At 34.3% G+C, this 16,058-nt stretch overlaps 1 protein-coding gene across 3 annotated transcripts in view; it reads left to right on the forward strand.

Moving 5' to 3' along the window:
- The window catches only part of LRBA (LPS responsive beige-like anchor protein), a 781,201-nt gene that overhangs the window by 131,945 nt on the left and 633,198 nt on the right, over positions 1-16,058 (forward strand). For all 3 annotated transcript variants that reach the window (XM_042983782.1, XM_042983784.1, XM_042983783.1), the window contains exons 14-17: positions 2,035-2,203; positions 7,735-7,814; positions 9,416-9,478; positions 11,484-11,581. In XM_042983782.1, the coding sequence (XP_042839716.1) occupies positions 2,035-2,203; positions 7,735-7,814; positions 9,416-9,478; positions 11,484-11,581 (410 nt within the window). The remainder of the gene's footprint in view (positions 1-2,034; positions 2,204-7,734; positions 7,815-9,415; positions 9,479-11,483; positions 11,582-16,058) is intronic.

Consider the following 16,058-nt stretch of genomic DNA (forward strand, 5'->3'; position numbering starts at 1 on the left):
ACCAGTTTGCATTCCCACCAACAGTGCAAGAGGGTTCCCGTTTCTTCACATCCTCTTCAGCATCTATAGTCTCCTGATTTGTTTATTTTAGCCACTCTGACCGGTGTTATCTCAGTGTGGTTTTGATTTGCATTTCCCTGATGAGAGTGACATTGAGCATCTTTTCATGTGCCTGTTGGCCATCTGGATGTCTTCTTTAGAGAAGTGTCTATTCATGTCTTCTGCCCATTTCTTCACTGGATTATTTGTTTTTCAGGTGTGGAGTTTAGTGAGTTCTTTATAGATTTTGGATACTAGCCCTTTGTCCAATATGTCTTTTGAAAATATCTTTTCCCATTCCGTCAGTTGCCTTTTAGTTTTGTTGATTGTTTCCTTTGCAGTGCATAAGTTTTATCTTGATGAAGTCCCAGTAGTTCATTTTTGCTTAATTCTCTTGCCTTTGAAGATGTGTCAAGTAAGAAATTGCTGCAGCTGATGGCTTATATTCAGGTCCTTCATCCATTTTGAGTTTTTTTTTGTGAATGGTGTAAGAAAATGTTGTGACAAAGTGTTAAATAGCCTCAATGACAAGTAAACTGGGCCTGTCCATTTGAATGATATTAGCTGCATGAAAATAATATTATTTTTCTGCGAGTCATTGGAATATACCATATGTATAGTATTCTACGCTATAATCATTAGGCTTCAATTTTAGGTGGTTCAGACTCTGCCACTCTTTATCCTGTGTTTCTTTATATATTAAGAGCTTAGGAGTGCCTGGGTGGCTCAGTCGGTTGAGCATCTGACTCTTGATTTCAGCTCAGGTCGTGATCCCAGGCTGCTTAAGATTCTCTTTCCCTCTTTACCCTCTCCCCCACTTGGACACTCTCTCTTTTAAAATAATAATAAGAGCTTATATTTTGAAGTTAGTAAGTTTTTATGTTTTTATTGAGATGATTTATTTGGAAATAAGACTAGTGGAACCCTTTTTATTATTTAAAAATTTTTTTGTTTTGTTTTTTTCTATTGGGGGGGGGAGGGGCAGAGAGATGGAGACAGAATCTGAAGCATGCTCCAGGCTCTGAGCTGTCTGCACAGAGCCTGAAGTGGGGCTTGAATTCACGAGCAGTGGAATCATGACCTGAGCTGAAGTTGGATGCTTAACCGACTGAGCCACCCAAGTGCCCCTTTAGAATCCTTTTTTTTTTTTAAATGTTTATTTATTTTTGAGAGAGAGAGAGAGAGAGAAAGAGCGTGAGCAGAGGAGGGGCAGAGAGAGAGGGGGACAGAATCTGAAGCAGGCTCCAGGCTCTGCACTGGCAGCACAGAACCCGATGCGGGACTCGAACTCACAGACTGTGAGATGACCTGAGCCAAAGTTGGATGCTTAACTGTGCCACCCAGGTTCCCCTTTAGAATCCTTTTCTAATTAGAGGATAAAACTGATAAACATGTTGAGAAATTATAATCTTAAGATTATATTTGTAGCAATGAGCTGTTATAACAGAATTCTGTTTTTTTAATAAATATTTCTTAAGGTAGGCTTTACATTTTCTATCCCTTTTGACTTCTGCCTTTCCCCCTTTCAGGTTATTCCTACTTTTTTCTTTCTTCTTTGAGTTATTCTAGCTTCTAATTTTCTGCAAAACCAAGAAAATTTCCAGTTTTTTAAAACAACTGTGCATAGTATGAAGAGTAAACTTACTATACAAATAAGTTATATATGCTTATGAGTAAGTGCTAATTAATTAGGAATTAGTTATTTTCATGGGATAGCTGTAAAAATTTGATATATTTTGGGATGATTACTTTATAATGCTACTATTTAAAGAAGCATTTACTTGGTTTAGTTTTATAAGGAACGTGTGTGTTTACGTGTGTATATATGCATGCGCCTGTGATTATTGTTACCTTTTAACATGGTAACTAGTTGCCATCAAGTTCAGCATCTTCATGGAAAAAGTATGGTCCACGCAACTAGCCTGAACATATACTGGAAATGGGTAAAATGCTGGGCTGCTTCTTTGATGTAAGCTCTTCATTTTGATTCTCTAGGTTCAGTTGACACTCTATACTTACCTGTCCACGGAATTCATTGGTACAGTCAACATATATAATGCCATTCGGAGAGTTGGAACAGTGCTTCTCATCATGCATACACTGAAGTACTACTACTGGGCAGTGAATCCTCAGGATCGAAGTGGTATCACCCCAAAAGGATTAGGTATATTATCTCAGCCTACATACTTTGTCATAGATTGTTTTTCTTTGTTTTAACCAATAATATATTATTCTTGAAGTTTTCTGAATATCATCATGGCAAAATTATATTTTAATCTTACTGATAATTTTAATAGTTTGTACTGAATTGTGATTGACAGAGGTTAATAACTCGCTACTTAAAATAAAAACCAGCTACTTTTATAGAAGAATGCTACTGCTGCTCGTATAAGTTGTTTGCAGAGTGTATATTAAGGCACTGAAAATGTGAAGAAATTTTATATTAGCATATGGTGTTGATGCAGAAGCTAATTCTCATAATGAGAATAATTAAAAACCATGTTTTTTGGGAAATGGAGATTTCTTCTGGAAGTAGGGGAGTATCTACTTCTAATAAATAATATAATGAACTTATAAAATTTCAGTAATTATTTCCCTATATAATCAATCAGGAAATTACTGGAAAGATAATATTCATTCATCATGTCAGAAATTTATGGGAGGGATCAAAATAAAAATTTTGACAAATGGTGGATCTTTTGGTTGTAAGTACAACCTATTTTAAATTGGCTGTTGTTGTAAAAGGGTGTTGTTAATCACCTCATATAAATTGGCATTTTTAGTAAAACATGGTGCAAGGATTCAGAATATGGCTCTTGAACCCAGTTTGTCTCTCTCCATTTCCCAGTTTTTCTTTGTTGGCTCTTTTCATGTATTCTCTCCCTTTAGCAGCCACTCCACCTTCACAACCTTAAAACTACAAGTCCAGCAGAAGAGTGTCTGCCTGTATTGAACATTTCCAGCAAAAGTCTTTTGCTGCTCATTGGCTCTGATTGTATCATGTGTCCAGTCTATGTGGCAGGTATTTTTCTGATTGCCTGTACATGGGCATGGAAGCCTGTCCCACCTCTGAAATACATGATCTGAGAGCAAGGCTGGGTTCAGTACCTTGATACAAATTGAGGGCTGCTGCTTGAAATCAGGAAATAGATGCTGGAGAGTCACTGTACTTAAATGCTTTGGCTGTTCAATGATTTACAAACACAAGGTTTCATATTAATATGAAGCTTTCTTTATCCATTTCAAAATAAATTCTGCTTATTCTTAGAGAATACACTATGTATAATTTAGAAAGATATGAGAATACAGAATTTATATGATCTATTTAAGGTGGTAAGGTTGTAGCATATGTAGAGCTAGATCGTAATTTCCTGATGTAGCTGTATCATGTACATGTGCTGAATATTAGTTTTGTATTCTGGCATTTATTTTATAGATGGATTAGTGACCTTGGGGAAGTCTCATACTTCAAGTGAGAGAGCTGAACAGAGTTTGTAATTAATTCTGTTGTAACTCAGTAACTCTCTCCTATTCTTTGTCTAGGAATTGTCATGTGGAAAAAGTTTTAAGCAATTTTCTTCCTATTTTAATTGATCTGTTTGAGGTCATGGTGTTCCTGTGCTTTGGTGGTCTAAGAACTAGCTGTAGATGGTGATTAGTGGCGGGGGGTTGGGGGCGGAATTGCAGAAAATACGGGGCAAACAGGTACCTAACTTTAGGATCTTACAACAATGGGGTTTGGTTTCAAAAGCATTCTACTTGAGGATTATTTGTTTGAGACACGAAAATTGACTCTAATGTGAGCCATGTGTGACCAAGGACTTTTTCAAGAAGAGGAGGAGATGTCAGAGGTAGTCAACATAACATTCCCTTCTAAATGAACCAAACTGTGTTGAGGTGTACTTTAAAAATTTTTTGTATTAGCTTATACAATAGTGATAGAAGTTTATTTCTTACTAAATTCACATATAAAGTTTAGATTTTCCTTTTCTTTTTTCTTTGTAAACTTCTGTTACTGTACTAACATTCTCAGAGTCTTTTAAAGCAAAATATAAGTGCATATTGTTATTGAGTATGAATTTTATTGCCTCATTTTCATGTTTTAGAATTCATTTAACCTTAATCAAAAATAAACTTCTTCATTATAGTTTCAGCATAACCCATTTTGTACATTTGAAACATTGTATATACAATTGTATGTGAGATTGAATGTGTTTCTAGAAGGCATAAAACTCTTTAAATTGAGGAATAATTGACGAACAGTATTGTATTAGTATCAACATAGTGATTTGATATTTATATACATTACAAAATGGTTACCACAATAGTCTAGTCACCATCTGTCAACATATAAAGTTGTTACAATATTATTAACTATATTCCTTAAACTGAATAGTAAATCTCTTTGAATTTATTTTATAATTGGAAAATTGTACCTCTTGATCTATTCATCTATTTTGTCTATCCTGCCATCTTCCTCCCCTCTGGTAATTGTCAGTTTGTTTTCTGTACATATGAGTGTTTTACGTTGTTCATTTGTTTTGTTTTTCAGATTATACATATAAGTGAAATTATCAGTATGTCTTTCTCTGACTTCACTTAGCATAATACTCTTTAGGCCTATCCCTACATGTCACAGTGACAAGTTTTCATTTTGATGGCTGAGTAATATTCCTCTGAGTGTGTTGTGTGTGTGTGTGTGTGTACTCGCCACATCTTTATCCTTGTATCTGTCTATGGACATTTAGGTTACTTCTGTGTCTTCACTATGGTAAATAATGGTGTGGTTAACATAGGGATGCATATGTTTTTAAATTCATGGTTTTTTTGGGTAAACACCTAGAAGTGGAATTGCTGGATTGTATGGCAATTCTAATTTTTATATTTTGAGGAATCTCCATACTGTTTTCTATAGTGGCTACACCAGTTTACGTTGTCAACAGTGTGTTAAGGTTATTTTTCTTCACATTCTCACTAATATTTATTACTTCTTGTCTTTTTGATTTTAGCCATTCTGGCAGGTGTGAGGTGATGTCTCATTATGGTTTTGATTTGCATTTCCCAGATGGTTAGTGATGTTGGGCATCTTTTCATGTGCCTGTTGGCCATCTGTATGTCCTCTTAGAGATTTTTCTTGTTCTTGAGGTAGGCCTGTTTTGACATAAACTTCCCTTTTGGATCTGCTTTTGCTGCATTTCATAGATATTGGAACATTATGTTTTCACTTTCATTTGTCTCAAGGTATTTTCGAATATCCTTTTTGATTTTTTTTTTGGCCCATTGGTTTTTTATTTTTATTTACTTTTAACTTTTTTTTTTTTTTTTTTTTTTTTTTTTGAGAGACAGAGGGTGAGTGGGGAAGGGGCAAAGAGAGAGGGAGAGATACAGAATCTGAAGCAGGCTCCAGGCTCTGTGATGTTACCATAGAGCCTGACGGGTGGCTTGAACTCACAAACCGTGAGATCATGATCTGAGCCGAAGTCAGATGCTTAGCTGACTGAGCCACCCAGGTACCTCTCCCATTGGTTTTTTAGTAACATGTTTTTTGGTCTCTGCATGTATGTGTTTTTTTCTAGTTTTATTCTTGTAATTGATTTCTAGTTTCATATCATTTGGTTGGAAAGATGCTTGATCCAATTTCAGTCTTTTTTTTAATTTAATGTATTTTATTTTATTTGAACAATATTTTTTAATGTTTATTTATTTTTGAGAGAGAGAGACAGAGCACGAGTTGGGGAGGGGCAGAGAAGAGGGAGACACAGAATCTGAAACAGCCTCCAGGCTCTGAGTTGTTAACACAGAGCCCGATATGGGGCTCGAACTTGGGAACGGTGAGATCATGACCTGAGCTGAAGTCGGACACTCAACCGACTGAGCCACCCAGGCGCCCCTATCTTATTTATTTTTAAAATGTTTATTCACTTTTGAGAAAGAGAGAGACAGAACATGCCTGGGGGAGAGGCAGAGAGAGAGGGAGACACAGAATCTGAAGCAGGCTCCAGGTTCTGAACTTTCAGCACAGAGCCTGACACGGGGCTTGAACCCACAAACTGCTAGATCATGACCTGAGCTGAAGTCGGAGGCTTAACCAACTGAATCACCCAGGTGCTCCTGCAATTTCAGTCTTCTTAAATTTATTTAAAGAGACTTGTTTTGTGGTCTGTCATGCTAATATTCTAGAGAATGTTTCATGTACTTGAGAAGATGTGTCTTGGGTTTTTTGGATGGAATGTTCTGTACATACCTGTTTAGTGTATATGGTCTAATGTGTCATTTAAGGCCAGTGTTTTCTTATTCATATTCTGTCTGGATGATCTATCTATTGATGTAAGGGGAGTGTTAAAATCCCCTACTATTATTGTATTACTGTCAGGTTCTCCCTTTTTGTTTGGTAATGTTTGCTTTATGTATTTAGGTGCTGCAATGTTGGGCACATAAATATTTACAAGTATTATGCCTTCTTGTTGGATTAATCCCTTTATCATTTTGTAATGTGCTTTATCTCTTGTTACAGCTTTTTAAAAAGTCTCTACTGTGTGATATAAGTATTGCCAGTCCAGCTTTTTTTTCATATCTGTTTTCATGGTATATCTTTTCCCATCACTTCACTTTTAGTCTATGTGTATCTTTAGATCTGCAGTGAGTCTTTTGATGGCAGCATATAGAGGGTCTTGTTTTTTTTTTTTTTTCTTAGTTTTTTTTTTAATGTTTATTTATTTTTGAGACAGTTAGAGACAGAGTGTGGGCATGGGAGGGGCAGAGAGAGGGGGAGACACAGAAACCGAAGCAGGCTTCAGGCTCTGAGCTGTCAGCGGGGCTCAAACTCACAAACTGCGAGATCATGACCTGAGCTGAAGTCAGATGCTTAACTGACTGAGCCACCCAGGCCCCCCCACCTTTTTTTTTTTCTTACTCATTCAAATTCAGAGTTAGTACTGATACATATTTATTGCTATTTTGTTAAATGACTTACTTTTTTTTTTTTTTTTTGGTACTTCTCTGTTCCTTTCTTTCTTCTTGCTATTTTTCCTTGTGATTTGATGATTTTGTTTAGTGTTATTTTTGGATTCCTTTCTTTTTGTTTTTTGTGTTTCAAAGGTTTCTTTGTGATTGCCATGAGCTTCAAATCTAAAAACCTAAGTATATAGAAGTTCATTTTAAGTTGTCATTCCTTAAGTTCAAATGCATTCTAAAAGTATTACATTTTTGCTCCCCTCATCTCCCAATATTTTATAGTTTGATACCATATTTTAAACTTTTTATTTAGTGTATTTCTTAACTGATTATTGTAGATAGAGTTGATTTTACTACTTTGGTCTTTGAGTTTTATACTACCTTTCCAAGTGAGTGATCACCTACCTTTACTATATGTTTGCCTTTACCAGTGTGTTTTTTTTCTTTCTGATATTTTCTTATTTCTAGTTATGGCCTTTTTTTATTCCTGCCTAGAAAAGTCCCTTTAATATTTCTTATAGAGCATGTTTAGTGGTAATGAACTTCTCTAGCTCTTGCTTGTCTGGGAAACTCTTTATCTTTTCAGTTCTAAATGATAGTATTGAGGCTTAAGTCCCTTTAGGTGACTCACTTTTATGTTTCTCAGATAAATGTACAGAAACTATTAGGAAAGACAATTTTATTCTTTGCTTTGAGGTCTTTGAAACACTAAGTGTGCATGTATATATTTTTTTTCCAAAGATGGACCACGACCTAATCAAAAAGAAATATTTTCTCTACGAGCATTCTTATTGATGTTCATTAAGCAGTTAGTGATGAAGGTAAGTTTATATTTACTTTTACTTTGGCATGTTCTGTATTTTAACTTTTAATTTCACGTAAGATACTGTCTATTTACTCTTTGTTGGATTCCTGGGATTACACATTGGAAAATACTCTGAAAGATACTTTTTTCTATGTTTTTCATTCTTTCTTGTGCACTTATGGATATATATTATTGCAGAATTGGAGATAATTGTAATATATGTTATGAATTTCTGTAGGGGTGCAAGTGGATTCATTCTTTTATTCAGCAAATATTTACTGAGTTTCTGTTTAGTACTAAGTATTATTCTTGGCAGTAGTGATACAGTAGTCAACAAAACTCTTCTAGGAGGTTTCATTTTTAGTGGGCCTCTTGTACCTGACATTCAGGTTTTGAGAAAAAATTTCCCTGTATAAATATACCAGGAAGATATATCAGCCTTTAGAAATGATTGCCTTTGTCCCATTTAATTCTGTTGTAAGTAAAGTAATATTTATTATTTTTAAAGAAGGTGTTTTGGTTTTATAAGATAACAGTACATAAATGAATTTTTTGTCAATATTTTATTCCCTGTTTCCTGTCGTCATTTTATTATTTTTTAGAATTTAATACTGTGTTACATGGACCAAGCTTTTAGTATATCTTTTAGACTCAGATACCTTATTTCCATTTATAAAAAAATTTATCCCTTGAATTTTGTTTTTAAAAAATTTATCTAGTGTTTTGTTTTCTAATTCTCTTTTTTTATTAAAAAAATTTTTTTAATGGTTATTTATTTTTGACAGAGGAGACAGAATGCAAGTAGGGGAGGGTTAGAGAGAGGGAGACACAGAACTTAGAGCAGGCTTCGAGCTCTGAGCTGTTAGCACAGAGCCCAATGCGGGACTCGAACCCATAAACTGTGAGATCATGACCTGAGCCAAAATCAGATGCTTAACCTACTGATCCGCCCAGGCGCCCCCTGTAATTCTCTTTCTCACTGCAGCTTTGTTTTATTGTTAATAAATTGATAGGATAGGTTGAAAATTTAAATACTGAGTTCATATTTAAAAGTATTGTGTTTTAAACCTCAGGGAAGGTACTACTCAGTTTTTAATACCTGATGTTTTAGCTGGTAATTTTAGAAGCTATTCATTTACTTTCCAAATTTAATAGAAAAAAGAAATGGAAAAGTTGTCTTCTGTATTTGATATAGTGGTAGCTGTTGATAGTACTCTTTAAAATTACTTATTGTTTTTCTTCAGAATTCTGTAGCTCTGTTGGATAGCTTATCATATATGGTTCTGAAAACAGGATACTGATGTTATTTCTTTTGACTTTTATCCAGTCTTGATTACTGCATATCTTTTTAATACTTTTTAAAAAAAGTTTTATTTAAGTAATCTCTGCACCCTATGTGAGACTTGAACTCATGACTCTGAGATCAAGAGTCACACACTCTTCTGACTGAGCCAGCCAGGCACCCCTCGCCTAGTACATATTTTAAATTTAGATTCTATGTGATTATATCTTTGTATATTTATTGCAACTGACCAGGTTGAAAAAATGTTACAGTATTTCCCTTTTTAAAAAAGTTTTTTATATGTAAGTTAAGATACTTATATTATGTTTTTAAAGGATTCTGGAGTAAAGGAAGATGAATTACAGGCCATTCTTAATTACCTACTCACTATGCATGAGGTAACATTTGAATTTTATATTTTGGAATTTTATATGTTGAAGCTGTAGTGTCATTTTTTTTTAAAGTAAAAAAGTTAAAATTATCTTTCACTAATTATATGGCTATCATTGGGGGAGTAAATGTATTTAGGAACTAAATCTTAGCAACTTTCATTTAAATACCCTGTGTTATCACAGATGGCTTTGAGAATAATCATGAAAAGCTTTAAAAGGTTTTGAAATTAGATCTTATTGAATGAATAAGAAAGTATGCCAAAGAATACCTTTATTGTATCTCTAGGAGCCAGTGTAACATATGGAAAAATAGAATATAAATGTAAAACATGCCAATGTAATCTAATTAAATAATTGGATTAAATATTTTTTAAATAATTAAAATTCGGAATTGATGGAATTTCATGTTAAGCACAGCATTTTAAATGATAATTTACGTTTCTATCTTATAATTCATGCCTTGTGCTTTAATAAATATCTGTTATAGTATGAAATAATGTGTTTGTAAATCATTAATAAATGAGAGATATTATTTTGACCTATCTTAATTGAGGTAGAAAAGTGGCTTAAATTTCTTGATTGAATCATATTTGACTCAAATATTAGCGATTGTGCTTTCTTTTTCCTCTTGATTAGGGCATTTTTTTCCTTACTCAGTGTAATAGTTGAAGATTTTTCAACTGAATTTCCTAGTAATGTTTTTGCATATGATTTTGCTTTTTTAAACATCTTTATTTACTTATTTGTCTGTTTATTTATTTATTATTTATTTATTTAGGGAGTACCTGTGCATGCAAGTGGAGGGAGGGGCACAAAGAGAAGGGGAGAGAGAATCTGCCCTGTCAGTGCAGAGCCTGACATGGGTCTTGATCCAATGAAATGTGATTTTGTTTTTTTATTAATCCTGACTCCCTAAGGGACTGAAGTATTTCATAAAAGAGAAATTGGAAGTCACAGTGATCTTCTCTTTTCTCTTACTTCGTTAATTCAGGAATTTTTCAATTCCTTCAGATAATACTTTTCCCAAGCTTCAGTGCCCTAGCTCTAGATTATCTGCTTAGCTTACTGAAAATTAGATATTCAAATAGGTGCCAAAACCAAAGCTCCAGAGCAGTGGGCAAAAACCTATAGACAAGGCAAGAGATAACTAGCTCTTGATAGCTGCTTCCCTTTTCCTCTTTGGGTCATTATTGCCCAAGTTGGTTCTGATAATATGCATACATACTGGAATATTTAACCAAGGATGTATAGGATTTCTTGGAAATTTTTTTGTATTTCACAACTTACATATGCTTCTGTGCTATTCTGTCAATATTATCAAGTTATACTATATACAGTAGTCTGTTGCTTCAGCAAACATTTATGATCATCTATATTTTCACTACTGTCAATAAATAATATATGAAAACTGTTCAGTTATTTCCTCCAAAGCTTACTGTTGGAACTAGTTTCTTGAAAGGGTCAGTGAATAAAGTGGTCCAGGTGAAAAAAATTAGGAAATGATACATATGTTGTCCCCAACACTGCCACCAGATTGACAACATCTGTTACCTTATTAAAGACTGTAATATGTTTTGCTATAAAAAAGAAAACAACCTAGTCTTCGCTTCCCCCAATTTCTTGATGTGTATACCTTCTCTAAAAAATCCTGTTAAGTCAGATGTTAGTATATCTATAGAATATGTTTTCGGAAATCTTGATACTGTATTGTAAGAGGGGTTTTGTTTCTTTGATTAAGAAACTATGTGACTATTTGGTGATGTGTATTTTGAGTTAAACAGATGAATATGTATATGTTTGTTAAAAACCAGTTTGTTAAAAACAAGTATATATTGCTCAATATATATATATAACAAACTGGTTTGTTAAGAACCAGTTTGTTAAAAACACGTATATATTGCTCATATATCTACTTATTATTTTAAGTTAGAATTTCTTTTGTTTTGGAAGTACACAGTGTTCAAAAAAGTTCTTTTTTCCTTGTTTTAAAAAATTTCTACATTGATTTTAGGACGACAATCTAATGGATGTCCTACAACTGCTTGTTGCATTAATGTCAGAACATCCTAACTCTATGATTCCTGCTTTTGACCAGAGGAATGGATTACGGTAGGAGTTGTATATCAGGGATTTAATTATATTTAATATAAGAGTTTAGTTTGGAAATGATAGAAGATTCTCACATATGGGAAGTACTAATGGATCATGTATTATAAATGAGTTAGGATATAAGACCTGTTTTATGTGTTATGTTTTTTTTAAGAAATCTTTAATTTTATAGAGGCTGTGTTACTATTTAATTTGTGAAGACTGATCAAATAAATCATGTGAATATTTTGTATGGCTACTGCTGTTAGACAGGTATTGTAAGATTGAATTCTTTAACAGTGTTATCTTTAGATCCTAGAACAGTAGTACTCATTTGTGGCGCAAGAAAAGATCTCTTTCCTCCCTTTTAAATATCACTACCTTTATACCCAATCCCAAATCATCATTGTATTAATCTGCTTGGGCTTCCATAACACAATATCATAGACCGGGTTCCATAAACAACAGAAATTTATTTTCTTACAGTTTTGGAGACTAGAAATTTAAGATCAAGGTATCAGCAAGTGTGGTGTCTGGTAAGGGCTCTCTTCTCAAACTGTAGATAGCCACCTTCCCATTGTGTGTTCACATGACCTGTTTATATGTGTATGAAAGAGAGAAAGCTCTCTGGAGGGAGAAAAAAAGCTCTCTTGTCTCTTTTTATAAGGATATTATTTCTGTTGTATCAAGGACCTAACCTTATGACCTTATTTTTTCTGAATTACTTCCTTTTAAGCCCCATCTCCAAATATAGCCATACTAGGTATTAAGGCTTTAACATATGAATTGGGAGGTATACATTTAGTCCATAACAACAACAAAACCAGAATACTTTTGTTTTAAATCATTCATTTAATAAAAAGATTTTGGACCACAAAAGTTTTAAGAACAACTTTGCCAGATGATAAGCTACGGTAACTAATGATCTAGTTACAGTAAATTTCCCACATCAGTTCTCTATTTCAAATATTTTTTTAGTACTTTTCAATGCTCGTTTGCTATTAGAAGATGGCTTTATATGTTATCCTTAAGGGAGTGTATTTTTAGAGTTACCTAGAGAAAAAGAACCAGTTGAGAGAGACAGAGAGATTGACTGATTGATTGACGGTTGATTTTAAGGAGTTGGCCCATGTGATTGTTGAGGCCAGTAGGTCTAAAATTTACATGGTCGGGAGGGCTGCAGGCTGGAGATGTAAGAGCTGATGTTGCAGTTTAAGTCCAAAGGCAATCTGCTGGCAAAATTCCCTCTTTTTTTAGGGAGGTTAGTTTTTTTTTCTTCTCCTTCTGTTTTAAATGTGTGTTTATTTTGAGAGAGAGAGGGAGAGGGAGAGAGATATATATATAGAGAGAGAATCCCACACAGGCTCCACGCTGTCAGCACAGAGTCTGATGCAGGGCTTGATCCCATGAATCATGATATCATGACCCGAGCCAAAATCAAGAGTTGCCAGCTTAACTAAGCCACCCAGGTGCCTGTCTTCTTTTCTATTAAAGGTTTCAACGGGTTGTATGAAGCCCACTCAAATTATGGAGGGTAATCTGCTTTACTCAGAGTCTGTTGATTGAAGTGTCAGAGTAAATGCTTACCTCATAGAATGATTTGGAAAGTATTTCCTACTCTTCAACTTTTTTGAAGAGTTTGTATAGAGTAATTGTTATTTATTCTTTAAATGTTTGGTAAAATTTACCAGTGAAGTTATTTTTGTGTGAAATTTTCTTCATAGGGAGGTTTTTTGCTACAGTTCTGATTTCCTTAATAAATATAGGGCTATTTTTTTTTTTTTTTACCTATTTCTTCTGTGATGAGCTTTGATAAGTTTCCTTTCTTTTTACATTTTATTTTTTAATGTTTATTTAGTCAGAGAGAGAGAGAGTGCAAGCAAGGGAGAGGCAGAGAGGGAGAGAATCCCAAGCAGGCTCCATGCTGCCAGTGCACATCTGGACATTGGGCCCAAACTCATGAACTAGAGATCATGACCTGAGCCTAAATCAAGAGTGGGAACCACCCAGGTGCCCCTGATAAGTTTCTATTGAGAAATTGTCTTTTATCTAAATGGTCAAATTTATTGGTATAGTTTTTCTCTTATTTGCATTTAATTCTCTCTTGAACATGTAGTGATGTGACATCTCTCATTTCTGATACTGATAATTTTTCTTGTTTCAGATCACTCTGGCAAGAAGTTGATCAAATTTATTATTGTTTCACTTTTTAAGACTTTTTGAACATAGGCATTTATTATTATAAATTTCTTCATAAGCACTTTTACTTTAATTACATTTTTATTGTTCAAAATGCTTCTATTTTTCCTTTAATTTCATGTATTATCCATGTGCCTTAAAGAAGTGTGTTCCAGAGATCTTTTAATATTTGAATTTTGATTCCATTGTGGCCTGCAAGTATCTTTGTATGCCTTAAATTCATTTACATTTATTGGGAATTGCTTTATGGTGTACCATACTGGTACCATACCCGTGTATGGTATATATGGCTAAATATTCCATGTGCACTGGAAAAGTATATGTATTCTGATGTTTCTGGATGGAATTGTTTTGTAAATGTCAATTAGGCTAAGTTGGTTGGCAGTGTTCTTCAAATCTTCTATGCTCTTACGCTTTGTTTCTTCTACCATTTATTGAGATGATTATTGAAATATGACTATAATTATGTTTTTTCCATTTTCATTTCTGTGTAGGTTTATTTTTCTTTATGTATTTTTAACTCTGAAGTTAAGTATGCCTATATTTTAAGATTGTTATTTATGTCTTTTTGGTGAACTGATGCTTTTATAATTATATCATTTTCTTCTGTATCTGTGAACTTATTTTTTCATCTGAAATCTACTTAGTTTGATATTTATATAGCTCTCCAGCTTTCTTTTGCTTTTGGTTTGCGTGGTATATCTTTTTTCCCCTTATACTTTTAATTTACCTATTTCTTTCTCCCTCCCTCCCTCCCTCCCTCCCTTCCTTCCTTCTTTCCTTCCTTCTTTCCTTCCTTCCTCCCTCCCTCCCTCCCTTCCTTCCTTCCTTCCTTCCTTCCTTCCTTCCTTCCTTCCTTCCTCTTTCCTTTTGACAGGGGAGGAGGGTGGGGGAAAGCACGAGTGCGTGTGAGCTGGGGGAGTGGCAGAGAGAGAGAGGGAGAGAGAATCCCAAGCAGGCTTCAGCTCTGTGAGTGCAGAGCCCTACTCGGGGCTTGAATCTATAAACTGTGAGATCATGACCTGAGCTGAAATCAAGAGCCAGATGCTTAATGGACTGAGCCACCTAGGTGCCCCTATCTGTATCTTTGTATTCAGTTGAATTTCTTATTGACACATTGTGATGGCTAATTTTGTGTTGACATAGTTGAGTCACAGTGCTTAGATAGTTGGTCAAACGTTATTGTGGGTATTTTTGTGAAGGCATTTTTGGGATAAGATCAATGTTTAAATTGGTGGACTTTGAGAAAAGTAGGTTTCTCATCAGGCCAGTTGAAGGCCTTAATAGAACAAAGACTCATCTCCCCCAATAAAAATGAACTCTGCCAACAGTATGCCTTTGGACTTTATAACTTTTTTCTCAATCTCCAGAGTATGTGTTTACCCTGCAGATTTTGGATTTATCAAGCTTCCGGAATTGTGAGAGCCAATTCCTTAAATCTTTTTGTCTTTCTCTATATACACATTCGGTTGCTTCTTCTTTTGTGGAAAACTATTACTAAAACACACAGTATAATTGAATTTTTTAGTTTTGAAACTATATTCTGAGAAACTAAGTCTTCTCATTGTGTTTAGACTACTTACTTTTAACATAATTACTGATAAGGCTTTATTTACACCTAGCATTTTATTATTTATTTGTCCCAGTATAATTTTTCCCATCTGTTTCTCTTTTCCTGTGTTTCTTGTATTTGAATTCCTTTAGTATTCTTTTAAAAATTAATTCTTGGTTTTGTATCTATCTTGGTAATCTTTTTAGTGGTTGCACTAGAGATTTCAGTCTACTTTGAGTTAATATTTTACCTCTTCACATAGAATCTAGAACCATTTCAATTTTATTTGTCCCTTTAACCTCCACAATTGTTTGTTTGTTTGTTTCTTTAACTTTCTTAATGTTTTATTTTTGAGAGAGAGAGGAAGAGAGAGTACGAGCAGGGGAAGGGGCAGAGAGAGAGAGAGAGAGAGAGAGAGAGAGAGAGAGAAAGAGAATCCAAAACAGGCTCCAGGCTCTGAACTGTTAGCACAGGGCCCGACGTAGGGCTTGAAACTCGTGAACCACAAGATCATGACCTGAGCCGAAGTCGGACGCTTAACCAACTGAGCCACCCAGGTGCCCCTTCCTCCACCATTGTTTCTTATTACACATAATATATTGCTAGTCTCTCTAGACAATGTTACAGTTTTTATTTACACTTGTTATATGTGTTTTAAAGAATGTAAGGGAAGAAAAATGTTAAAAAATTTTCCATATCTTTACAGTTTTATTTATTTATGTATTTATGTATGTATGTATTTATTTA

Source organism: Panthera tigris, chromosome B1, assembly GCF_018350195.1.
Source record: "Panthera tigris isolate Pti1 chromosome B1, P.tigris_Pti1_mat1.1, whole genome shotgun sequence".
Classification (NCBI taxonomy): Eukaryota; Metazoa; Chordata; class Mammalia; order Carnivora; family Felidae; genus Panthera; species Panthera tigris.